At 40.6% G+C, this 27,146-nt stretch overlaps 1 protein-coding gene across 5 annotated transcripts; it reads left to right on the forward strand.

The window, feature by feature from the left end:
- The first annotated feature begins 253 nt into the window (after positions 1–253).
- LOC115801110 (interleukin-1 receptor type 1-like) lies at positions 254–25,733 on the forward strand. Of its 5 annotated transcripts, none has more exons than XM_030758825.1 (12): positions 255–476; positions 15,650–15,727; positions 17,278–17,530; positions 18,407–18,599; positions 19,001–19,169; positions 19,895–19,957; positions 20,117–20,249; positions 20,347–20,498; positions 21,799–21,942; positions 23,222–23,389; positions 23,632–23,912; positions 24,231–25,732. In XM_030758825.1, exons 2-12 carry the CDS (start codon positions 15,652–15,654, stop codon positions 24,516–24,518), a joined length of 1,920 nt encoding a protein of 639 aa, XP_030614685.1. In that variant the 5' UTR covers positions 255–476; positions 15,650–15,651; the 3' UTR covers positions 24,519–25,732. The 5 variants fall into 5 exon arrangements, with proteins under 5 accessions (XP_030614689.1, XP_030614685.1, XP_030614686.1 ...); XM_030758826.1 differs by lacking the exon at positions 255–476 and adding an exon at positions 5,785–5,986 and having other exon boundaries at positions 20,356–20,498; XM_030758824.1 differs by lacking the exon at positions 255–476 and adding an exon at positions 5,785–5,986 and having other exon boundaries at positions 24,231–25,731.
- Positions 25,734–27,146: the final 1,413 nt, after the last annotated feature.

Consider the following 27,146-nt stretch of genomic DNA (forward strand, 5'->3'; position numbering starts at 1 on the left):
CTTAGGTGTTCTCATCTCAGGCTGATTCCCTGTGCAGCCACCAGAGGGCTCAGCATGACCATAATAAAAAGCAGAAATGTGGGACGCGCTCAACCCGCTGGAGCCAATTAATGTGACACACACCAGACTAACAATAATGTAACGTAAATTAAACTATGTTTTAAAAAGAAAGAAAAATAAAAGCTCTGCAGTAAAAGTGGTGGGAAAGAAATCCGTGAATGTCGTGAATCACATGAGGCCCATGCTCTCCTCCTCCCAGCGGTTGCCTAACATGTTGGGACATCAGCTGGCTTTCAAAAGATCCCTGAAAAGGAAATTGCCACATGTTCCTAAGTCTTCACAAAAGAGGAAGTGGGAGCTGCGAAAGACACGTCTGAGATGAGATTTTTTTCCCCCCTCAGGATGTTTTTACAAGATTTTCACGTAAATTAAAGAGGCAGTTGCCTTTACAAAAGGACCGGCAGAACAACAGCCTGGTGAGTTCCCTGTGTTAAACAATAATAACTAACACTGTAACAGTCTAATAATCCCCGATGATTCTGCTGCTGCATGTATGGGACTCCACACTCTCTCCTCTCTGCATCAGCACACAGCGTCATGCTGACCAGGATAGATCTGGTACAAACTCTAAGCCCCAGACGGACTTTCTGTTCCTTCAAACTAAAGCGCAGCGTTACTGATTTTCTTACTTTCCATGCTTTTGAAAAATGTGTCCAAATATTTTACAAAGCATTTCCCACAGGAGCCTGAAGTAAACCCCCAGCAGATTCAGAAGTTCTTAAATTGATAAAACTGTTGTGGTATTTATTGAAGAACCCCTCCTTTCTTCTCGGCCACGGTCACTGCCCGGTACCATGTGCTCACAAGCACACGCCCACAAACGTGCGCCATCTTACCTGGCTGCCAGGAGATCTTACCGGTGTAACTAAACTTAGCACAAAACGCAATTAATTGTGTGTTTGGTTGGTGGTTTCTTTGTTGTAAGAAGGCTTCTTGGCAATAAATCTTATACTGCTGGAAAGCACATCTGTAAGGAACAACTTATTCTGCTATTGACTCCTGTTTGGTGTTGTTTATTGGGTTGGATGATTGAAGTCTGGAGAAACAAGACAGATTGCAACTATAACAGTTTATTCCTTTAACAATAAATAGTATGTGGCAGAACCACACGCAGCCACAATGATCTGGCGTCTCATTCTTCAACCAGCATTTGTCACAAATCAGCCATTATGGATGTGTTGGTCACTCTGGCACAAACGGGACATCCACGATGATCCCGCAGGTGTTCAGTGGGGTTGCAGTCAGGATTGCAGGCAGACCACTCCATCCTCTCCACTTCCAAATCCTGGTCTCTGACTTGGTCTTGGACTAAAGGTTGGGAGTACAGGAGGTCACTGAGGACAAATGGCTTTGGGGTGTAGAAGAATCATCTGCCAGTCATCAAGTCTACACACACACACACACACACACACACACACACACACACACACACACACACACACACACACACACACACACACAAGGAAAACCCTCCAGGTTACTCTATGACACAGAAAAGAGACCATTTGCTGTATGTTGCCTCTTCCTGCTGAGTTGTGGCTTTGAATTGGTTCACATTTTCTGCCGCACATCCTGTTTGAAGATGTGACATTTACTCAGGGATTGTATTGATGTGGAGTGACTCATATCTGATTGAATGCCTGTGCCTCCTGGGGATTCCTCTGTCCAGTGGGGAAGCCCAGGTGTGGCTTCACACATTTTTAGCTGTACTTTTCTCTTGACTCAAGAGTCTTTAGCCTAATTAATATGTAAATTTAATGATGGGAACCAAAACTCTGGCAGATGTTTTGCTCTATTTTACTACTGACAGTTAATATTGACATAATTATTTGATTTAAAAAATACTGTGGTGGTGTACAGAGGCAAAAATGTTTGTCATTGTCCAAAGATTTATGGATCTAACTATATTTTCTTTGGAGACTCAGAAAAAGAAAGGTTTTGATATTTAGTTTTTTTTATTAGATAATTAAGGTGTCAACTTTGTTGTTTACTTATTTTTTATCCTTTCTTCATTGTAGTGGACATAGTCTCCTGTTAAATAACAGAATTATGTGATTATTCTTTTTCCATCTATCAGAGACATCGATCTCATTTGTTACTGTGATGGACTGCCTAATCTTGAAGAATCTATCTCGACTTATTGAATTGGCTGCAAAAGTATTCACTCACCCATCCAAATCCTTGAATTCAGGTGTTCCAGTCACGTCCATGGCCACAGGTGTATAAATCAAGCAGCTAGGCATGCAGACGGCTTCTACAAACATTTGTGAAAGAATGGGTCGCTCTCAGGAGCTCAGCGTGGTACCATGATAGGATGATACCTGTGCAACAAGTCCAGTCATGAAATTTTCTCACTACTAAATATTCCACAGTCAGCTGTTAGTGGTATAGAGGTCACCAACTTTCTGCAGAGTCAATCGTTACGGACCTCCAAACTTCATGTGCCCTTCAGATTAGCTCAAGAACAGTGCATAGAGAGCTTCATGGAATGGGTTTCTGTGACTGAGCAGCTGCAGAGAACAGTACTTGTCTGACTGCATTGTGCCAAGTGTAAAGTTTGTTGGGGGGGGGGTTATGGTGTGGGGGTGTTTTTCAGGAGTTGGGCTCGGCCCCTTAGTTCCAGTGAAAGGAACTCTTAATGCTTCAGCATACCAAGACATTTTGGACAATTTCATGCTCCCAACTTTGTGGGAACAATTTGGGGATGACCATAAAGACATGGATGAGCGAGTTTGGTGTGGAAGAACTCGACTGCCCTGACATCAACCTGATAGAACACCTTTGGGATGAATTACAGCAGAGTGTGAGCCAGGCCTTCTTATCCAACATCAGTGTCTGACCTCACAAATGTGCTTCTGGAAGAATGGTCAAAAATTCCCATCAACACTCCTAAACCTTGTGGAAAGCCTTCCCAGAAGAGCTGAAGCTGCACAGGATGGGCCGACATCATATTAAACCCTCTGGATTAAGAATGTTCATATGCGTGTGAAGGCAGACGAGTGAATACTTTTGGCAGTATAGTGTATAACTGCGTCCCAGTATATCCAAATCCTAGGCTATCTGAGTCATGCCATGTACATGGATATGCTGAAGATTGTTTTCAGTTTTAAGGCTGCATGCAGAGATGAGCCTCTTTTTGTGGTTTGTGTGCTTTGACATTTTCAAAAACCTGGTTACCCATTTACTGTCTGATGCTATCAAAGCACCTGCAGTCTTGGTGGCTGTGGTGAGTTGTGTCCTGATTTCATGTTTTATGTTAAAAAGTATTTCAAACAAATTTCAATAGGGTGGAAATTGAACTGATAAACAAAGGAGATGTACAGTTTAATGCACTTTTAGCAAATATTAGTCATCAATCAGTTTAAGTTTAAGAAATCAAACCTTTAGCTGATTAGGTACTCTACATTTATGTGTGTGTGTGTTCAACTGAAAAGGCTCTTATTTCTCCTTCTACATATTTTAATTCCTAAAAAATTTTTAAACTCTAGCTTACACAATCATTTATATCTATAATAGACTTTGGGTGCCATCACTTTGTCATTCCTCCAAAGTTGGCATGTCCTCTGAGCTCACACTTTACTGATCTAATGTCTGGCCCTCCTCCACCTCATCCCCTGACAGCTATAAGTCTGACTCCCCTTTTCCAAGTCTGAGTAAAATCCTTTCTGCCTCATCCTGCCCTCTGCTTCCTGAACTGTGGACATGGGTTGAAAGCGGGAGTTAGTAAGGCCTTCTGTCCACCATAAAAGACACTGAATGAAGGTTTTGTTCTGAAAGGGTTAAAATGACTGTACATTTCTGAAATCCTATTAAGTTGAAGTTAAAGATCTCATATTGAAAAAAAACTTTGATTTTTAGCAATAGAAACACAATAGCTGCAAATAATGATCACCTAAGCCCCACAAATGTGGAATCAATAGAAAGGCCAGGATCTCCTCTCGATGGTCCCATAGGACTCAGATAGATTGCATAAATTTAGCTTGACTTAGAGGTCTCAGACTTGCCCCCCACAAAGGACAAGAATGAACTACTGGGTTTTAGGAGGATATTCTACACCTGATGTTTTAAGAGCTTGAAAAAAAAGCCGACTGGACCTCTTTAAGTTTTTGAAAATGTTGCACCTCTCGTCCAAGAGGCTTCTTCAGTTTTAAAACCAAAAGGTGGAGAGTCTCATGCATTTAGTGGGGGGTTGTCCCCTTTAGAGGTGGTTGTGGATCCCATATTAATCATTTGTTTCGTGAGTCAAGGTGTGAAAAAAACATCTCATTTTTCACACCTTTACTCATGTGATGACAACTCGATGACTGATTTTAGAACCGAAGAAGCCTCTTGTATGAAACGTGAAACATCTTCAAACACTTAAAGAAGTCCAATTTCCTTCTTTTTCAGTCATTCCACCATGACCCTAATGACACAGACATGTGTTTGGTTAATAATTCCTACAATCTCATTAACTCAAAAATTAAAAACACCTTAAACATGTTCATTATATGTGGAAAAAGAAAGCACATCCACTTTCAGTTCTAAGGTGTTACATATAATTGTACTGTCGTGAATATTTAACATGAAAAGTGAGGCTGGGACGTCCACTCCTGAGAAGATCGGCAGCTGTCTTGAATGTTTTCCATCCATCCGTTCTCTTCCGCTTATCCTGTTCAGGGGCTGGAGCCTATCCCAGCTGACCTAGAGCGAGAGGCAGGGTACACCCTGTGCAGGTCGCCAGCCTGTCGCAGGGCTAACACAGAGAGACAGACAAGCATTCACACTCACAATCACACCTATGGTTAAATTTAGAGTGGCCAGTTTCCTCCGGGTACTCCGGTTTCCTCCCACAGTCCAAAGACATGCAGTTATTGGGGTTACTGGGAATGTTTTCCACTTGTGAAAAATCTTTCTCACTGTAGAAAGACTGACTTCAGGTTGCTTGGAAATGGCCTTATAACCCATCCCACACTCATGCTGCTGTCTTTCATCCTCGGCATTGTGTTCACACACACACACTTGAATGCTTCAGACCAGCAAAGTGCCACAACTTTTAGAGGTGCTCACACTTGATCAGTTACACAAGTGCATTTGTTTATCAGCTGCTACGTGCCCTCTTCATTCCTATGGAAGCAGTAAGGGTGTGCATAGTTTTTCACACACTGTTTCTTTTGGCTTAATTTTTGTTGAATGCGGTATAACACGTCACGTATGCCCTGCTAAGGACCAGACTTTTTTGTGTGTGTGTGTGTGAGACCTGATATGTAAAACCGTAAAACTAAAAGAGGGAGTTCTTCCTTTTTGGTGACTGTACAGTGGAGCATTTTAAACATGCTTAATATGTATTCTTGAGTTCATTCACAAGATTATAGATCAAAAGCAAAGACTTTAATGATTATTTCTGGAAAACAAAACACATTATTACACTGTGTTTTTTTTCCACTACTGAAATCTTTGTAGCTTAAAAAAGTAGAAGGATTTTGTTTTATTATTGCTTTTTTTTTTTTTTTTGCAAAGCTCAAGATAATTCCTTACGCTCTGGCTGATGACATAAGCAACTGCCTATGTTGCCCATATTTAACACCCGTATTGTTTTTAATGTTACGGGCACTTATTTTGAATAACAAAAGTTATTTTTAGTTAACATTATGGTGAAGTATTTGATTTCGGGAAGGTTTTGTTGACCTAACGACGTGTTGAAATGCAAAGGAAGGAGAACAGAGTGCTGCGAGGTGCAATCCAAACACACTCTTCCTCTTCTGTCTGTGTGTCGTCCCATGGAGGTGGAACAGAGCTGTTGAGTCACTGGCTGAGCCGCACGTTTGAGATTCCACTTTGCATGCCAGGGTCAGAGGTGAGATTTCCTCTGTTAGTTCTGCCGTGTCGAGCGAACTCTCTCATCCTTCCTTCGTCTGTGTGGTGCCTCGGTGTCGCTTTCTCTTAGGTGAGTCAATATTTGCTGCTTACTTGTTCTTTAGCTGTTTTTACCACTAAATACAGCATAAGTGCTTAAATGCTTAGAAAAGTGAGGTCTGCCATTCAGGGACGCATGTTTACTCTTTTAGAGAAGCACGTTTGTATTTCTTACCACAACGGATACACACTTCCTTTCACACTATATTAACACCACCTGCTGCAGCCAATAAAAAAATTCCAGTTTTTCAGATATGGATAGATCTGATAAATCAGCACAGCAGTATTGATGCCATTTTTCTTGTATAAAACTGACAGATTATGAGATGAAAGAGCGAGGAGCTTCATGCCAAGTGATTCACTAAGGTGCATTTTGGATGGTTGTTCATTGTGGGTTTAGTAAACTGTGCGGTTTTTGTGATTTCACAAGCTGTAGGTGTTTTACTGTGAGTGCACTTTATCATTATTGTATGTGTTTTTTTTACATTCTGCACAACTGTGCAGCTGACTAATTCAACCTCAGACCGATCAGCAAAATTCTCTCCTATAATGTCTGGAACAGAATATTAGAGAATGCTGGAGTGACATTAAGATCTTTAAATTTCAAATATGTCTGCAATGAATCAATCAGTGAATTTGTATAAAGTAGTTTCAAGAAAATTCAAATAATCCTACATGAACACTTGTTGCTGCACCACAGACACAGACATGTGGTGCTGTGTTTGTTTTGGGTGTTTTGGGTGATCGATGATTAGAATATGCTGGAAGAGCTCAACATGTCCCCTGCACGATGTACTCAGTGAAAGCTTTGACAGCACCGGCAGGAATGAGTGATAGTTCAAGATGTACAGAGAGTCATGTTGTTCTGAGGAGAGTGAGCTTCTGTCTGTCCCCTTTAGACCTTTTTGTCTCCCTTGGGAGTTTGGACAGTTATTCATAACTGCTGTTTATTTTGCTCTAAGAGCAAATGCTCAGGCTGCTGCAGATGTAACATGTGTGCAGTAATTAGGAGACTTGATTTATTGATAAAGGATACATATAGTCAGACTCTATAAACAGCAGCTTAAACATCAAGTGAGAGGTGTGAACAAACCAGATGCAGAATGATGGTTCAGTGGATTGAATGAGAGAGTGTCCATCATGGGACAGCTTCATAAACATTAGAGGAAACTTGGAAAAGACTTTATTATTGAACTATCCATCAAGGTTTTTCTACATGATGACCTTTAGATAACTGGAGAACTGAAAGCAGTGCTGAGGAAGAAGAAGCTGGCCTTCCTGAAGAGTGATAAGAGACAGATTACACTGATGGAGAAGGAAATTAGGCAAATTGTGTTCAGGTGTAAATATTAGTATAAGCAGAAGAAGAAAGGAAATTGAAGCAGCACAGCTTACTACAGCTTAAAGCAGGGATGGCAGGGGGTGTACACAATGATAGGACAGGAAAGGAAAAACAATCACGGGTGGGCTTCACACTTCTCACCTGGAACTGGTTCTCAGTTCCCATCTCTGATTAAAATAAAGGATTTTCTAGTCATTCTCTTTGATTCATCTGCATCTCCAAGTCTGGACTTTTACATTACTGACAGTTTCCTGATGGGGGGGAAAAAAAGACTGAGATAGACAAGTGTAAGGGGTGATCTTGCAGAATGTTTCACCTCAACCCCAAAAAGCACAAACATCACAAACATGTTCACATTTCACACTACGAACAGTGCGAAAAATCACAGTTGCATCAGTCGTGTTTTCAGGCTCGGCTGTCGCTTTCCCTTTTCACTGCTAAATGAGTCGTATATTTTGACAACCTTCAACGGGCTCACTACCGTAATTAATTAAACCATGAAGCCTCGTTCAAGGATGGCACAGAAGGCCGTTCCATCGTTATTTCTGAGCTGCCTTGCTTTGAGCTCTTAAGGGCTGAAATGTCGTTTATATTGGAATATTCCCACGTTGTCTCTTATCAGGCCAGCAGGGCAGTAGCTGCTGCTCTGTATTTCCACGGGGGGATACTGCGTCTTTAATTTAAAACAGAATTTCTCAGACATGGTTAAAAATAAACTGGTTTTGTGAACACAAGAACAAGATGTGAAGTGTCCTAAAGGACATGTTTCCTTTCAGCTATAAGAAAATAGTCCTAATCTGAGTCGGAGTGGAGCAAATTAAAACTTAAGTATTTATTTGTTTGTTTGTTTTGCTATTTTGGTGAACAAAGGCCATGCAAACCATGCAAACTGAGATGCAGCTGGGTTGAATGAGGCAGAGAGGCCGAATGGTTTAGTAGAAGTAAGACAGTCAGCAGATGGCACACGCATCAGTAACGGGCAAACACAAGCACGCTATTCAGTGAATTTAAAAGCAGCAACAGGCGGGAGAAACTTGGAGGTGCAAGAAGGGATCTGCATATCTTAATAAACCCACAACATCTATTTGCAAATGATAAGCTGCATGCTCAAAGGTGAATTACAGTAAGTGGGCTTAATGAATGAACCACTGGGTGTAGCTTTTATTGCTGGTTAAGGCGGCGGTTTCAATTCTCCATCACTCTTTGGAATCACATCCTCTTCCTCTTAAAAAAATGCTTATTTTTGAGCTTAGCTAAGCACTTCTTATCCTTCTAGAAACATGGAAATGTTAAAAAGCTGACATCTGCCACGTTTCCCCAAAGCATCTCGGCGCTGCTTAAACTTTTCACACGAGTTCAAATCCATTTTAACTGAGATGAGTTTGAATCCAGATGGGGTTAAAAGAGTTTAAGGGCAAAGTGGAGGAAGAGCAAACAGAATCTGAGTGAAAATACGGTTCAGAAAGTTTGAAGGATCAACTGGAGGAACTTCACATCAGCTTCGACTGATCAGTCAAAACAGAGGAAATGTAGTTACTAATTATTAAGGTAAAATTAGTAAAGTCCGAGCAGGGTCGGCGTGTTTGTGAACAGCACAGCGGTTGAAAGAACATTTTGCTGCTGTTGCTGCGTCAGGTTTGTCTGAATCACGGCTGGAATCTGTTTGTTTATGATGACTCACACAAAGTTTGCAGCTCAGTGGGCTAATGTCAACCACTGTTTAAAGCAAATCCCTGCTTACCTCACTGCTCTTTGCTTCCACATCATCCTTGATTTTGAGCCTATCCTATAGTGTTTTTTTTTTTTGTTGCCTCAAACTTTTGCAGTTTTATTGCAAAAATTAGGCCTCTACACTAACCTCACTGACAAAGTAACTTATTACCAAGATTATCAAGATAACGTGGAATAGAAGGCACGAGCCTCACCCACGCATGCTGATAAAATGCTCTCGAGATGTTTGTGTTATCAGTACCTTGGACCTGTGACCACTCTTCAGTGTATGTGGCAATCGGTGTCCTATAAACAGATGGACAAAGTTTGCATGACTGAAGAGATTTGCAGACCAAACGACCACTTAACCAAATGCAAACAGAAAATAGAAGCTTGTTCCTTTCCCTCAGTTTGCTGTAGTGAAATTTAAACATTGCACAAATTTGGTCTGTTAGCGAGGCCCCGTTTCCCCACAGCTTCTGTAAGATTCCTGCCATGCCAGCAGTTTCTATAGCACTGCCTCGATTTACAGCAACTTTGTCAAATTAAGCCATGTAAAATTTAAAAACAGAAAAGGCCATGCTGCTTACCGCTTTAAGAAACTTCCATAATTCCCAGCAGCCTTCCCACTCTTGTTTCCTTACCCCATAAGGTTATCAACACTGATACCAATATTACCATCAGTCATTCACTCCTCTCACCATCTGTTCCCAGAAACAGGCGTCTTTGGTTTGCTCTGGAAGAACTGCATCACCTTCTTGTTTTGTGCCTTAATTCAAACCGTGCACCAAATCTGCCTTTTATTAATCCATGAAATGATTAATAAATATTCCTCATATCAGCGTTCTTAGTCAGACAGGTACAGATTCAAAATGCTTCCTGGTTTAGTTACATGATTCATCTAAAACTGCATAATGCCAGTACTGTGAAGTTACTCTACATGTAACAGGATTTTAAACTGTTCATTTCCAGCTCCATGTTTTTATTATTGGCTGTATTATTCAAAATACTCATTTATCTTGTACTGGGCCCCTTATCTTGTTCTGGTTTGCTGCCCCTTGCAAACAAAAGTTTGAGCTGCATGCAAGTGCTTAGAAGCTACTGACTTGCTTTAGTAATGACCGGGCGTTGGGTTAGGAAAGCGTGTGCTGCTGAGATTACATGCTACTATGCAAAATGGAGGAACATGCAAAACCAAAGATTTCTACAACCATCAGAATGTTGTGTTAAAAAAAAGGGGAAATTTGGTCCTCTGTGTTCTAGGTGAAGCTAACGTGTCACAAGTCTGTCACAGCTGTGTGCAGTCACTTGAGAGCAGTTTAGGTGGACTGTGATCTTTGAATAATAGTCAGATAGTTCCCAGTGAATACCGAGCAGTACTTTCCCTGTGCCTGTTATGAATAATCTCTTTCTACCTCATCATGAAGATCTTAGTGCTTCACGGATATTTGGCCCTGTGGAATATGAGCTTCCAACATTATTACAGTGTATTTATGAGAAAACAAAAGCAAAATAAAGATGACATAATGTATCTGCTTTTATTAAAGTTTTATTTTCAACTCAAGCTATAAAAGTGCACAAATTGTAAGTCCTGTAGCACTGCCTGTGGGAAACATGAACCAGAATTTCTCTTCCAAATTCCAGATAGTGCCCAAAATAGGCTGATCTCGGCAGGGGAACCAGCTTGGATGGCTTCCTGCCAGGAAACAATATTTTGAGCCGCACTGATTACCTCTCGTGTGCAGTTAAGGAAGTTACCAGTGATGTGTGAAAGTGGCACAAAGATAAGGTGCTGCAGAGGATAATATTACAACGTGCTTGTAGTCAAGGCGGTAGACAAAATGTTCACGTGTGCCTCTGAATCACTGAAAAGTACAGCTAGAAAAAAATGTTAACTGTCAACCAACTTTTGGTAAACGTCGCAGCAGAGCACAATCTGAATCCACCGCAGGGTCAACCACTGATTTGCTCCTCCGGTGACTAACTCAGGTCTTTTCAGACTCATCTCGGGACAGTGACCTGCTGAACCAGTTAAGTTCTTCCCACACTCGCTCCTCTCTGCCTGAACTTGTCCCGGAGCAAAACTCTGCTGTGTTAATCCTGATCGGACTCAGGATTGCTCAGAAGTGAATGAAAGCCTCAGATAGATGAAGTCTGGTATAGCTTCTTTTGTTAGCCTAGCTTTGTGTGGTTGTGGGTCTTTGTTTTTCTTTTTCTTTTTTTGGGGGGGGGGGGCTCAAGAGGTTTTTTTTTTCACAGTTTTTTTTTTCTTCTTGGAAAAGAGATTTATTAAGAAGAGCTTGTGTTCAAAACAAACAGCAACCACTTGAAAAGAGCAGGTACTCAGGAATCCTATGTGGTTTGTATGTGGTGTGAAAACACAACCTGATCGCAACGTTCATGTTTTCCTTTATGTTCAGTACATTGGACAAGAAAAATAATGCTTCAAAAGTACATCAGTTCAGTTCAATTCAGATTTATTCATATAGCCTCAAGGTGCACATTGAGTGGCAGCTTGTATCAAAGAGTGTGCGATATATCAAATCCAGCAGTAACTTGCGCCCATAATTTTTCTTTTTTCTTTAATAGTTTTATAATTTTGCTTTTGTGTCATAATGACTTAGCCTTTTATTTATAGCTATAGATTATAATGCCTTTTTCCTAACATGTTTTCAGAGACCATCACAATACTCATTAGATGCTAAAAGCGTTACATATCCTGCTCTATGGCACTAAAAGTATCAAGTGCCAAGTATCAATATCAGCCAGTGTTGCCTCTGATGTTTGGCCTGCGATCCCAGGATGACACATCCTGAAGGCACCGATCGATGTCTGTCTGTTGTGTCACATTGCGTACTTGCTACATTTTTCAAGAAAGCGTGAGTTAAAACACAAAGCAAACATCACTCACCTGACAGTTGCAGAACTTTCACACCCACTGGAGCCCTGTTTAACCACAAGCACAGCCCCATCCGCACAGTTTTTCCATCTGCAGCGGCTCTTCCTGTATCGAGGTACAGAGGTGAGAATTCTGTGGTTTAGATTGTTTTCTTTCCATCTCTTCTTCCCACCACAGGGTGCTGCACACTGTGCAAGCAGCTTCTGTTTTGTATAAAGGCCTTTTTTTTCTGTCTACTTAAAATGTGGTGAAGCTATCTGCACAAGATGTGCAGATAGCTTCACCACTGGACCGTATGGTTACCTGCTAATGGTAATTTAATTTAGCAGCCTTGCAGACAGCTCTGTGCTCTTGCAGACAGCGCGATGCATCGTCCTTATCCTGAACCACTGACACAGGCTGACTGCAAAGGTCCCACGCTAATTGCAGCTACAGGCACGCATGAGTGTGAATTCATACGATGTGCTTAGAAAACATCACTATTCACTATTTTTAATCTGAATGTGAGCTGATAACCAGGGTCAAACAACATTACAGCCTCTGTGGTTTCAACCAGTTGTGCTGAACTGCTGCTTTCTGTAGAGTTTCAGAAGACTGTTGGATGAGGGTGGCGGGGGCGACTGGGATTATCTGAACTCTTTTTGTACTCTTCTCGAAAGTTATGTTTTCCATATTTGGGAAGGCTGTTTGTACAAACAGTAGTTGTTAATTGACAGCTCCTTCCTGTTGCCACCTACCTTTCCATTCGAGATCAAACAACATTTCTTTCCCTCTCCCTTCTCAGAGCACAGAACTGCCACTGTTTTTACTGGCAGTCTGATTCCAATTTACCAAGTAAGCAACCCAAAAACTTTCCAGCTTTGTGACGGTCTTTGTAACATCTGTCAGGGCGCAACTTCAAGCAGCTTTGCAATGAAAAGTTGCCAAGCTTTGGTGCTGGTGTATCTCACCAGGTTTAGCTGAAAGGCTGCTGCAAAAAGTCCATCCTGGGCTGTGCCAAGCTTTAAAGGAAATTGCAAGCATTATCTAGCTGTGCTATGCTAACAGCTTTGTTTATTTTTTAGGTTTCATTTATCTTGCATGTATCTGAATGTATGTGTCATGTTTTGTCTCCTATTTTGAGTATATATCAAGTAGGTATTATCTCGCTGTCTTTATTTTTTTATATAAAAAAAATTCCTGACAGAAAATTCTGTTCTTGGTCCCTTTTGGATCAGGCATCATTTTATAACCAATGATTGGAGCCAAGAAGGGTTTCCCTGGATTAATCATGGATCAGGATGATGCGTTAATCGGTTGTTATTTGAGAATTCAATTAATCACTGCGTAAACCAGCACATTTGATTCAAATTCATGCAGAAAATTCAGAAGTCCTCTTAACTTCGTCAGTCCTTACTCAACAAGCCCGCGTCTGTTTTTCAGCTTTAGTCATGCATGACTAGGCTGATTGGCTAATACTTCTAGTTCAGTGGGGATGTTTAATTCTAATAAAAACGCAGTTTCCTTTGGAATGCTGACCATGAAGCATTACAGTATGAAGCATCACTTTTAATCAGGCCCCAGACATGTCCGATCAGCAAGTGCAGTGAACGGAGTGGTTAGTACAGGCATAAACCAGACTGAAGCAGCGAGAAAACCGTTCACATCTACAAACACATGAATTGATTTCAAGCAGAAAAAAAAAAAAACAAGCTGTGAAAACACCCTGACTGTCTCGTTGCTTCCAACTGCACCAAAAGCTGGTCCTGAAGTCTTGCTAAGGCTTTGAATTGTATTTCTTCTTTATTGGACAGTTTCTCGTTGTTTGATAAAGAGATGACTTTACACGTCACATGTTGGGTTTCAACTCAGATAATCTGGAGTTTTTACTCCAAGGAAATGTTTTCAGTCCACTGTTTATGCCCACTGTTAGACACAGGACTTTATGAAACCCAAGGCAAGTTATAGTCTCCAATCTCTGCTGCTCTGTGTGTCAGAGCTGAAGGTGTCACTCACACACTCACACTCAGAGAGCAGCCACAGATGGTAAGATGAAGCCTAGTCATCCGTTACATTTACACAAAAGCTGGGAGAGCAACACCTTCCCTCCGGGTTGTGTGGAGGTGTAGGCGTGTTTATTTGTGCTTGAGAATTTAACCTCTGTGACCATAACATTTTATTTCTCTGATTCACTGCTTTGCTTTTGACAACCGCCGCGCCCTCTCTTCATTCACCTTCGCCTCTCCGTCTCTCTGTCGGATTACGTTTTGCCTGTTTTGAACATGAGTTACAAACTTGCTTGTGAACACTGTTCATGCTTCCATATTGTTTAAATGTAGATCAAATGTTCCCAGCCGAACATAAGAGCCTAACAATAGAGCCAAGCCTGCAGAGCACACGAGCAACCGCAGTCTATCGAGGTTAATCTACAGCTATGGTCGGCTGTGCTCATTTTCTGTGTATAAACAACCACATTAAAACTACTACTTCAGTGTACTGAGGAAATACAGCTTTCTACTCGAACTGAGCTCTCAAAGCACTTTTTATTACAGCCAGAACTTTATTCTATGCACTCAGACTCAGTAATTTGGATTTCATTATCTTGCCCAAGGACACTTTGATAGATGCAGACTGAAGAAGCTGGGGATCGAGCCACCAACCTTCTGACAACCTGCTCTAAAACCTGAGCCACAGCCGCCCCAAACCCTTAATTTAACCATATACAAAACATGGATACACGAGCAGTTCAGTCAACAGTAAAACAACAGCGTGAAAGTCATTCTCCTTCTCACGGTGCTAAAGTTTTTGAAAACCATGTTGTAGAACTCTACATGTGACACTAAGTCATCCACAGAGAACATATTTTAGACTGATCCCTGTGATGGGAATGCAGTGACTCCCTCCAAAGGCTCCTAGTCTCTGGGGAAAGTTTCTGCAGTGGGAAAATGCTTGTAATCTTTTACTTTCTCCTCAATAAGTCTTCCAACTTACATTCAACTCTCTCTGTGGGCTAGACTGTGGAGACTTTGATCTGTAATTACTTTCAGTTTGCTTTTGTTTGCAGGAGAGCTGCATTCTTCCAATTTTGATTAAGAAGGGCACAGTTGTGCTAAGCAGAGCTGCAGGGGATCCGGTTGTGCATTCGCACAGGCCAACTTGACATTACACTGTTGGGGTTATGATTGCATTTCTCTGTCACTCTGGAAAATCCACCAGTTTTATGCTCTACCTTTCAAAGACAACAGTAACTGCAGCAGTAACTGTAAATTCAGTTTCTCCTGAGAGTCAGTACAGTTCATTCATAGATGTACAGACAGGGCAGGGGAGCAACACTTGAGATAAACCGCTATCAGGAATCCTGGGCCTGCTTCCAGTCATAAAGCATTACTCAGCATTTTATCAGAGGTTTGCACAAGTAACTCCACAAATACCAGAACGCTAGTCATTCATGATTAAGAAAGGGAGCTAGATAGTAGGAGAAAAGGGAAGCAAGAAGCAAACAAGGAATAACATCAAGCGGAGAAAAGTTAGACTCTTCAATTTAGCTGATTATTGCTGTGTTTAAAAGGCTCTTGTGATTTGTCACTTTCACTGGATGGGATTGTTAAGTGGTCAAAAGATTGGGGGAAGATTAAACAAATTAAAATCCAGGCACTAGGTCAGCAGATTTTGTATTTCAGGTTGCTGCTGTAACTCTCAGCATGTTCATGCTGGCTTGCAGTAGATGTTCCCTGCTGAATGTTGTGTATGTGTGTGTTTTTCAGCCATGGGCCTGAGTTCAAGACTAGCAAAGCTTCTGTTTTTCCTCGAGCTGTGTGAAATCTGCAGAGGATTTGAACAGGGTGAGCTGAGTAACACTGTTTTTCTCTCTCTGGTACACACACACACACACACACACACACACACACACACACACACACACACACACACACACACACACACACACACACACACACACACATTTTTCAGTGTTTCTGTAAGCGTATGGCATTTTACCAAGCTTCCACATGTGCCACCGGTATGATCTGAAGCATTGTACTGCCCTCTTGTGGTCAGTGGTAGAACTACAACAACATGTAAAACTTACGCACTGATTTTCAGCTGTGCTCGGGAAAGTTTAAATAAAAAATTATCAAGGTGGCAATGTAGCACTTCTCACGCAGAGGTATACAGAGGTACAAAATAGTCTTGTTTCTATCACTCATTTAGGATTATATTTACACTTGCAGCCTAGCATCATAAAGGTATACAGAGCAGCGTGGAAAAACACTGAGTCAGCCATGACGTCCTGAGAGTAACTGAATCCCTGAGCTGCCGGTCAAATCCTGGAAAAGTACAACCCCAATTCCCCCAAAATATATAACTCATAATCACATGTTTTATTCACAAGAGAACATAGAAAAAATATCAGATTTTAAACAGAGATATTTTACATTTCAAGAAAAATATTCACTTATTTTAAATTTAAAAATGCTGGAAGGGTAAGTGATGCCAAAAAGAAACAGCTGGAGGAACATTTTGAAGCTAATTAAGCTGTCTGGCAACCAGTCAGTAACAGATTGGGTACAAAAAAAATAAGTATCTGCAGAATCTGTTTAGACCAAATGCCTTCCTTTGTTGGACTGAGGAATGTTGGAAAACTGTTCTGTGGTCAGACGAATCGAAATTTTAAATTGTTTTTGGAAAACACGGATGCTGTGTCCTCTGGACTAAAGAGGAGAGGAACTGTTTGGACTCTGATAGTATGGGGGTTTGTTAGTGCCTGTAGAGCTGGCAGCTTGCACATCTGGAAAGTCACAGCACTGCTGAAAGGTATACAGGTTTTAGAGCAACATCTGCTCCCATCCAGGCGACGTCTTTTTCAGGGAAGGCCTTGCATATTTCACAACAGCAGCTATAACAACAGCATGGCTTCATAGCAGAAGAGTCTGGGTGCTGAATTGGCCTGCCTGCAGCCCAGACCTTTCACCAACTGAAAACATTTGGCACATCATGAAACAAAGAACTAGCTGTTGAGCAGCTGGAATCTTCTATCAGACAAGACTGGAACAACATTCCTCCCAAAAGTCCTGCAGCCTCCTCAGTTCCCAGGCGTCCTTAATAGAAGAGGGGATGCTGCACAGTGGCAAACGTCGCCCTGTCCCCACTTTTTCAGACGTGTTGCTGCCATCAAATTCAAAATGAAATAATATTTTCTTTAAATGGTACTTTTTCTCAGTTTTGATATGTTCTGTGTGCTGTGTTGTGAATAAAATGCAGGAAGTACAATGAGCGTATATTTACCATAAAACAAAGTTTCAATTATCTTTGACGTTAAAAGGTTTAGATTATCAGCATTAAATGATAAAATAAATTTTTTTTTCTTTACTGCACACTCGCATGTATGTTGCAGGGAACTGTACTGACTACAAGCTCCAGTTTGAGAGGGTTTTCTCTGTTCCTGGAGATGTGGCGATGCTGAACAGCACACTGGTCTCTCCAGACGTCTTTGACTTCAAAACTGTCCCGTACACAATCACGTGGTACAACTCAATGTCGGGCCAAGAAATCACCAATCAAACTGGTCATATCCTGGTGAACCAGGAGACCCTGTGGATTCTGAATGCAACACTGAGTGACAGCGGGGATTATGTGACCATACTGAGGTAGGAAGCACTAACAGAAATAGAATCAATAAAAATAAATAGAGCACAACTTAGAGACTGTTATAACTTAGAGACTGTTACAAATGCTGTGTGTGTTGTCAACATATAGAAAGTATTGTATAAAGATTTTAAATATCGAGTCATATTTAACCTCTGACCTCACTTTTACATTTCACATCTGCCCTTCTTTAAAGGTGACCCCAAAATGTTTAAGTATATTAAAATGGGTTTCAGTGGGCCAAAAAAAAAAAACTTTGCAATTTTTCTTTTTTTACTGAACTATAACCTGAAAAAAAAACCAGAAAATTAAATTAAGGGTGGTGCATTATAAAACTGTCATTCACAAGTATTCTATTTCAAAACACTAAAATGAAAATAGATGGTGATGTAGAGATGCAGTTAGTACATTAAGCCATAAATTAATTTCATATTTAGCAGCAGTCTATATGCCTTATAAAAAGTGCATGGTCATACTTTGGCTCACTGCTTTCTATTTTGCTAACAAGAGAAGCATGTTTATAGCATGTGCTGGATGTCCATTTACATGCTGCACCAAAAGCGTACATGCAGACAAACCATTACCATCCTACCCAGCTTAGATGCATTCATGATCTGTCAGTAATCACAACGAACACATGGAGCACTTTATAATTGTGACTGTATTGGACATTATATGTGTTTTCACAATGTTCTGGATTACCTTAAAACAATGATAGCTGCTGCTATATCTGGTAGCAAACATTTTATACATCACTGCACTTTTCTGCTAAACCCAAACAACTTTCTAAATGCCGTTTGAGTTTTGAGGTTCACTGCTTGGGGTAGTGTGTCTAATTATCCGTTCATTCATAATAATTTAACTTAATTTCCCTGTAGGACTCCTTCTCACTGCTATAGGCAGGCCACCAAGCTGGTAGTAGAGGAAAGACTTCCAGGAGAATGTGGAAGGCCGAAGAAAGCTTTTCAAGTACTTACAAAAGGAGTGACTGACAACCTGAGCTGCCCTCTGAGGGACCATATCAATAAGCTGAGAAGCTACAACATCACTTCCTCCATCAAGTGGTACAAAGTGAGTTGTTGGGAATTCTTGGCATGAAACCTAATGGGTTTAATGGAGAGGCTGCAAAGTAGCAGCAACCTCAACTATTTACTGCCTCTATTTCAACTTGTATCAGTACAAGGAGTGCACTGAAACTCTGGGCTGATACCAGTGTTTACAAATTACAGTTTGGCTGATAGCAGATGCCAGCATCCATGAGGTTTTTGTTTGTTTGTTTGTTTGTTTGTTTCACTTTGTGGCAGGGAAACAAATAAATACTATTAAAAATAATGGAACTGTTTTAAACTTCCATGTCTTAAAATGATGACTGCAAATTCACCAACTGCACTGTTTATTATAATGAATAGAGAGCATATTTGCTTCTTGTTTTGTTATCATGAAACAAGCTGACTGTTACATTTCCCCTCTAGGACTGTGAGCCCATAGAGGATGGGACAAACATCTACGAGTATTGGGACACCAAACTGAAAATTAATCATGTGGAACTTCATCACAAAGGCACCTACACCTGTACTCTAACATTCACCCTCGGTGGCGTCAAAGGATCTGTGTCAGAGTCCATTGATGCAACGGTTACAGGTGAGATTACAGCAGTATGACAGACCAGTTCAGAGGAAGCGAGGGCAACTGTGAAGAGTGGAAAGGCAGTTGGTCTAATTGACGTACCTGTGAAGGTACGGAGATGTCCAGGGGAGAGGGCAGAGACTTTTTGAATAGACTGTTTAACACAGTCACTGAGAGTGTGAGGGTGTCTGAGGAATGAAAAGATGTACTGTGCCAATTTTCATGCTGAGAAAGAGCACTGCAAATGCAATGCTTACTTTGAGAGTGTTGATGAAGAAGGTTAGAGAAGGTGAGAAGCAGTTGCACTGTGTCTGATAGCATGCAAAGAGAGGACCTGTGGTACTGCCTGAGGAAGTCAGGAGTGGCAGAGAAGAGGACAGAATCGGTGGCCTGGCCCACTTCCCCAACATATCCCAACCCAAGAGTCTCCCAGACCATCTTGATATTGGTTAATATTCTGCATCTTGACAAATACCAAGACATCATTAGGCTTCTTATTCTGTGTCTGGTTAACAACACCAGTAACTATAGCAAAATAATTAAAATAATTATTATTATAGTAGCAAAAATAGCAAAAAGAACAGCAATAACAAAGGTAACGATAGTGTTAGTAAAAGTGGCAGCTTAAGTTTACTTACTGTAAACTGCAGAATGGGAAATATGGCTCCATTTCCAGCACATCTTTGTGATTTTCTGACCTCTGCTGCATACAATACAGTGTTTGATGTTCTCTGTTTCAGAGGAGTACTCTTTGGTTCCACAAGTGCATGAACCCACCAATGAAGTAGTCAAAGCACAGAGGGGTACGTCCTTGTCTGCTAGATATTCTGAGAAATGTGTTCTGCTGATTTCACACAGACTTCTGCTTTAATTTTAATACGTACTGCAGGGAGAGTAAATGCAAAGCTTTAAATAAATAGAGTTTCATTACATACTGAGTTACTGTTTGTGCGTGTGTTTAGGGTTCAACTTCAGTAAAAGGTGTCTGGTGTTTGTGCCGGGTGACGGGAAGCCTTCTGTTGATATCTTGTGGTTGGCCAGAGAGGATTTCATTGAGACTAACACCTCTCACCGCGTCCACATGTTAGATCAACGGTCAGTAGCTTCAACTCTCCATCCGTTTGTTTCATCTGCTTTAACAGTTAAGTTTATATCTGTTTATATCACATTATTTTTGACTGTCTTGTCATAGCCTCATCAGTATGCTGCCCAATGAAGGCGCGTGGTTAGAGCGACTGCTGATGTTTTCTGAGCTGCAGGAGGAGGACTTGTACACCAACTACACCTGTCGTGTGTACAGTGACAGGGGCTTTCCTGAGAGATATTTTAGTCTGCAACCAGCAGGTAAAAACAGCGTCTCCCTTAAGCCTTATGTTTCAGTCTGTCAAAGAGGACAGCTCTGTTTTATTTTATCCGAGTCAACGTTCAAAAACCTTTACTAAGCTTGAGGACTCAGAAATCCTTCACATTTGAGAATATCGCTGCATCTTCTCACAATCAGTCAATCAAACAATCTTTTACTTGAAGTGATTATCTTGTATGAGATGAAAAATACAAACATTAATAGTAAAGTAAATTTTGGCTTTGAAAGGTGTTTGTTGCAGATGTAAAACTGAAAAGCTAAACTAAATATAGCAAAAATATTATAAATATAGCAAAATTTCTAATTAATGAACACAATTCATCACTGTGATGCAGCTGAATTGCTGTAGGGCTCCCACAACGGAATTAATTGTTGAATAAATTGTTGATATATAATAATTGCTACTACTTGGTTCTGTAAAAATGTCCAGTCAGTAACAAAATTTAAAGATTTAAATTAGCTGTTTTCTTACAGTTCAGCTATTTTCCAGTTACCACAGCATTTAATCCACCAAAATATTTCACCCTATTTCATTCATGTAAACTAATTTTATATGCTTTATAACATTTCCTTTCACCTTATCATTACCATGACAGCAGAGCCATGTTGGAAGTAAATAAACTTTCATATAGAAAATGAGAAGGGAGCCCACATGTAAAGAATTGTTTGTAGAAGATATTTATGAATGGTTACAAATCCCAGCTCCCGTAGGCAGTTTATTCACAGTCAGTTGTGGAAAAGTGACAGAAATATGACTGTATAAGAGTTATAATTATTATTTAGGCTGTTTATTTATTTGGCTTATTTTATCACTGCAGCCAGCATGCTTCAAAAGGAGCAAGTCTTCGTTCAAAGTGACAGTAAAACAAACAAAACATGCATCAATGTACATTTGCACAAGCAGGACAAAAAAAGTAGGAAATACTCCACCAGCAGAGGGAGCTGTTCAGCCTCAATCTACTCAATACTGATAATTACACTAGAGGCAAAATTTTCATGAAGACTTAATGCCGAGGTTTCAAAGATGTTTTTGTGACCACTGGTTAAAACAAGAAAATTACAAACTAGCTGAGAAGCAGTTAAATGTTTACATTCAGTACTGATATTATAACAGTCGGAGACATTTTTTACAGTTAAGCCTGCCTCATTTCCATGCTGTTCATTTGCCTAAACGTCAGTTTTTTGTCATTCGGAACAAAAATGAATTTGGCACCGATGCATCCGCGGCGGAGCTGCAATCTAAAATTATATGTCTGGTATGTTTGCTGTTCATCTCTGCAGATCCAAACATCACACTTCCTATCGGATCTGTGCTCGGCAGTGTGATGGTTCTCTTTATCATCACTGTCATCCTGTACTACGTTTTTAAGATTGACATCGTGCTGTGGTTCAGGAGAGCCTTTCCGGTCCTCTATAGCAATAAAGGTAAGTTCACAGCAGCTTTGTAATTATTAATATGCTGTTTATTTATGTTCATTATTGTGAACTGATAATGACAGTAATGATAATGACAGCTTAAAATAAATGCACTACTCCACAGTGGAAAAACCCCAAGCAATGCCTCTACCTTGTACCTTTACAGTACCCACACATTCACGACAACATACAGAGTCATAAACTCTGCTTGACTCATACCCCGCTGCGTGTGTCAGCAGCGAGAGCAAACAAAGGAAACGTGTTAACCACAGGACTGCTTGCTCTGCTTTTTATAAAATGTCATTTGCTGATTACGCAAGAGAAGGATATTGAACACTGGACGGTATCTAAACCTTTTGCTAAAAGTCGATGGTTTTTAGGACTTCCAAAAGCACCTGTGACCGAATGAATGAGAAAAATGTGGGCAGAACATCCAAATGAAAATAAATCAGTGTTGCCCACGCTGTTTGACATGTGGGAAGACACATATGCAGATAAAAAAACAGAAATACCACTTAGGTGTGATGTGGTAACACCTCAAGGAGAAAGTCCCAATTCAGTTGCTACATTAAACTTTAGCTTTAATGTAGCAACTGTTTACAATCATCAGTGATTATAAGAAGGCAATTTTAATATTAAACAAAATAAACATCCCTGTCTGCTGTCTTTAAAACAGCACAACCCTGACGATCTTCATTTTACATCAAATAGACAAAAAAGCAGCTATTTAATCTAAGAAGGCGCAACTGAAGGATTTTATTTTTTTTTATATTTTTTTTTATATTTTTTGCTTGAACAAATTGTGTCATGCTCAATTTATTGACATGACTGGCATGATGTAAAATTAGTCGCTTTTAGTCTTGATGACACAAAGACTGTTGGCTACATGAACTATGAATAGCTGCACATGCTCTATGAACTCATTTCTGCCTGTTTGGTGGCTCGGGGGCATCTTGTAGTGAATTCAGTGCAGTGTTTGAATTGGGTGAAACCACTCGAGTCTACTCGAGCAGCCTGTGATCAGACTTTATTTTGCCCGGCGTGCTCCTCCCTGCCAGGTGGCTAACAATAGGTAGCAAACTGTCTGACAATATAAACCTAATGTTGTCACAAAGCACAAACCAATAATTAGAATGATCTGCTCTTCATTGATGACCCCGCTTGGTATTCAGTTGAAGGAGCTAATGCTGCGGGCTTTTGTCTTGTTGCATTTTGTTGGGGAAACTGAATTGTCTGAAATGACTTGAGAGCCTCCCCGACTCACGAGCCTTTTCTTTTCTTGTGCTAGACTTGGACGGGAAGTTATATGATGCCTATGTCGCATACCCGCAGCCCTACGACCTCGGATTCAACAAGGAAGTAGAAACCTTTGCCCTTCAGACACTGCCTCAAGTGTTGGAAATGGCCTGCGACTACAAACTCTTCATAGCAGGGCGCGACTGCCTGCCGGGGCAATGTAAGTTACAGTACCAACAGCAAACAGTAGCGACAGACGTGGTCAGGAGCAGTGCTTGAAGAAGGACAGGTCTTTAAATAGCATAAAGAAATGAGTGTTTTTCTTCCCAATTTACATTTCACTTTAAAAATGAGTGAATAGATGAACCTCTGAATATAATTGTTAAATAACCTTTGCATACAGCTAAGTCGGGGTTCTTCTACTTCTAACAGTCTCTTTTCATCCTTTGTTTCCTCCTGCAGCTTTGGTGGACTCTGTTGAAGAAAACATACAAGCCAGTCGCCGTGTCCTTTTGCTCTACACTGCCTCCACTTTCACCACCAAGAGACACACGAGCAGCACAAGCAGTAATAATAACAACATTTCTAAGAGCGCTGAATGCAGCGTTGAAAGTGAAAGAAACCCCAGTGACAGCTGTAGCATCATGAGCTCTGAAGTCAGCGATAAAGTCTATACTGACACAAGGCAGCACCTGGAGTATATGGCAGCAATGCACAGAGTGCTGCTTGAGGGCTCTCTCAAGGTGAGGAAATAGATCTGTTAATACATATTTTTGACAGAGCCAGTACTGACAAATATCACGCACCTAGATGGAATAGATGGAGCGATATGATGTACTTCTATCCTTAAATATGAAATAATAATACAACTAAGAAATGAATGCAAAATTATGGATTGACATGAACATCAGATCCCAGAGTTAATTCCCTCCAAATACTCACAGCACACAACTGCTTTAAAATGAAAGATACCCTTGCAAGATCAATCAGTGGTTATTTGCCTAATGTGTATCAAATCCTCAAATATGCACACTAGAGCTAATCGAAGCTCTGCTTTACAGGTGGTTCTGGTCGAGTTGGAGGAGATCACGCCAGCTCAACTGGCTCTATTTCCAGAGTCAGTGCGTCATCTGAGGAAAAAACAGGGTGCTGTGTGTTGGTGGAAGAGCCAGAGGACGGGGCAAAGGTGGAAGACACGCATGAGCGAAACTGACGCAGAAAAAGGCGAAACGGACTCGCAGCTGTCACCGTCCCTCTCCCCTTCCTCAAGGTTTTGGAAGGAAGTGAGGTATCACATGCCCGTCCGGGGCAAGAGGGTGCTGTATCCCGAAAAGACGGCCTTGCTGTAATTCTGATGGAGTTCTGTGTTTGTCAGATATTGAACCAGAGAGCAACTGGTTTCTAATGCAAATGTTTGAGATGTGTCTACTCACACACAGACTAGTCATGGATACTGTTCCCAGAAGCAGTGATGCAAAGACTCTGAGTCAGGTTAACAGCACGGGTACATCTAAAGTTACTCTTTAGTAGAGATGCCACCTAAATCTCACCTTTACCTTCTGTGCAGCTTTCAAGCAGCACATTTATGATGACAGGAAAACTGTACCATGCTCAACGTGTTGTAATCAGAGTAAAGAAACGATGGATGGTGCTTTGCCTAAAGATAACGACAGCTGCTTATGGACAGATCACTGCAGTGCTTGGACTGTCCATGGCTTGCCTGCACTGGTCTGTGAACTGTTGACATTCTGTATCAGAGAGGGCCTGAAAGATAATGTAGAAAAAGAAGGTTGATCCATTTATTTTGTTTACCACAATCAGCAACAACCCAGCTGACACTGGGTGACAGGCATTTCAATAAAGAGAGATCGTTTGGAGGAAATGAACATAATTTATTGATATTCAGAATTCAATTAAGCTATTAGTCTCTGATGGCCCATCACGGCAGAATAGAATCCCAGCAGTGATAGGAATTACTGTAGGAAAGCCCCCGCCAGAGAGACGCTGGCGGTGGTGAAGATAAAGATGGAGGCTTTGATGGAGCACTGAGTGACTTGGGTAAGGTGGAGATGGGTGGGGAGGTGGGTTGAACAAATGAGTCTGCGAGGGAGAATGAGCGGTGAGATTTAAAGTAATCAGAGTAGAGGCTGATTGGCTTGAAGAAGGTGGGCAGAAAGACGATTGGATCAGAGCAGTGATGTCAGCTTTGAGTTTGACAGCGTGCGAAACTGGAAGCGAAGTGAAGAATAAACTTGCAGCTGAACACCCAGGAAAGCAGATGAGCGACTGCAGATCGTCCTTATTGAACTTATGCATAAGCTTCATTTCAGAAAAAATGTGCATGTATGATTAAAAGTGTAAATATGTAGCGAAAAATGTGTAAATAATAAAAAATGTAAAGAGGCACAACCAGACAAGGATATATATGTGATAAATTTTATAAATATATGATGTTATTTATAAATTCAATGTCATGAAACAAGGATGCATAAAAGTCTAGGCTAAAATGTCTGCATTTTTAATCAATGATGTTTCAATCGGATGCCTGAAAATTGTAAATATTTTATGTTTCCCTTTGAATTTTGTTTAGTAAAGTGTGACTATTTTGCAAATAATTTTTAAAAGTGTTTTTAGTTTTCAGATTCAACATTGTTTCATTCCTCTTCAAGAAAACATACGCCACCACCACAACATCCTTTTGTATGTTTTTTACTATAAAATTGGCCAAAATAGGTTCCAGTTTCTGTCTATATCTTATAGAAATTAGTATTCCAAAACCTTCAGTCTTGGTTTGAGCCTTGTAAAATGTTTCCCAGTATATATAAGGAGCACCATATATTGTAAAGTTAAACCCATGAAGTAAAAAAGAAGCCAAAATTTAAACAACAGCTGCATATGAATGTTATCTTTTATTTATGATGTTTTTCATTTAAAAAAGGGTAAAAGTCTCAGTTGGCAAGAGAGGCAGTTTCATTGGCTGTAAAGACATTTCACTCGTTAGACCAGTGGTACTTAATCTGAAGGTGGTGGGTAAATCACAGGAAAGGTGTAAAAAAATCATGGGGTACATGCCATACACACACTTGTGATGGCAAAAGGGCCTTTAATTGGGAAACAGTTCATGTAAAATATTACTTTGGATTCATTCACCAACCGGCTTCCTGTAAACACTAAGGGGGTTCAGTCTCTATCAAGCACAGGCTTATCTGAGTGTCTTCCTCCAGCTTTCAGTCAGTAATTGGACTCTCAGCTTGTGCCTCAGCTTCCAGTTTCACTCCCAGCAGTCACAACTGAGAAGCGCTGAAGGCCACCAAAGTTCAACTCTGACGTGTGTCAAGTCTCGTAGTGTTTTGGTTTATTCCCAGTTAGTCTACAACCAGTCGGCCTTCAGCACGCCCTGACATGCATTACTGGCTCTCTCACTGGTCACAGACAAAAAGGGAACAGAGATGAGAGTGAAACAGACTTTAAGTAGTTCAACTGCAGCAGTTCAATCAAAGTGTCGCATTTTACAGCTTACAGTATAACTCTAAGGGCTCCCATAGACTGCAGTGTCAGAAAAAAACAATGAAAGGGAAGAGTTAAAACATTTAAAAGAAAACATCGAGACAACATAGACGGAAACAGAGCTGTGACGGCAAACGACAGCAAGGCTCTTCCTCCCTGTTTGAACACAAACTTGGAGAAATCTTTTATCACTCTTTAAACAACTCATCATTTCCTCATTTTTTTTTAAAAAGATCATTAAAACAGGGTCACAGTCAGAGGAATATTAATAAATGCTGGCATTGAGGTTATGTTCAAACCAAATGTGTGAAGTCACCAAAGAAAGTTTGTTTTTGGAAGGAAGCTCATTTTAAAAGAGCTACTGTATTATGGAAATGTTTCATTTGAAAATGCCCAGAAACTGTACACTGTTTGTTAAATGACAGTACATTACAAAATCCAACTGTCAGTTTCATATCTGAACCACTCAG

This window comes from Archocentrus centrarchus, chromosome 21 (genome assembly GCF_007364275.1).
Source record: "Archocentrus centrarchus isolate MPI-CPG fArcCen1 chromosome 21, fArcCen1, whole genome shotgun sequence".
Lineage (NCBI taxonomy): Eukaryota > Metazoa > Chordata > Actinopteri > Cichliformes > Cichlidae > Archocentrus > Archocentrus centrarchus.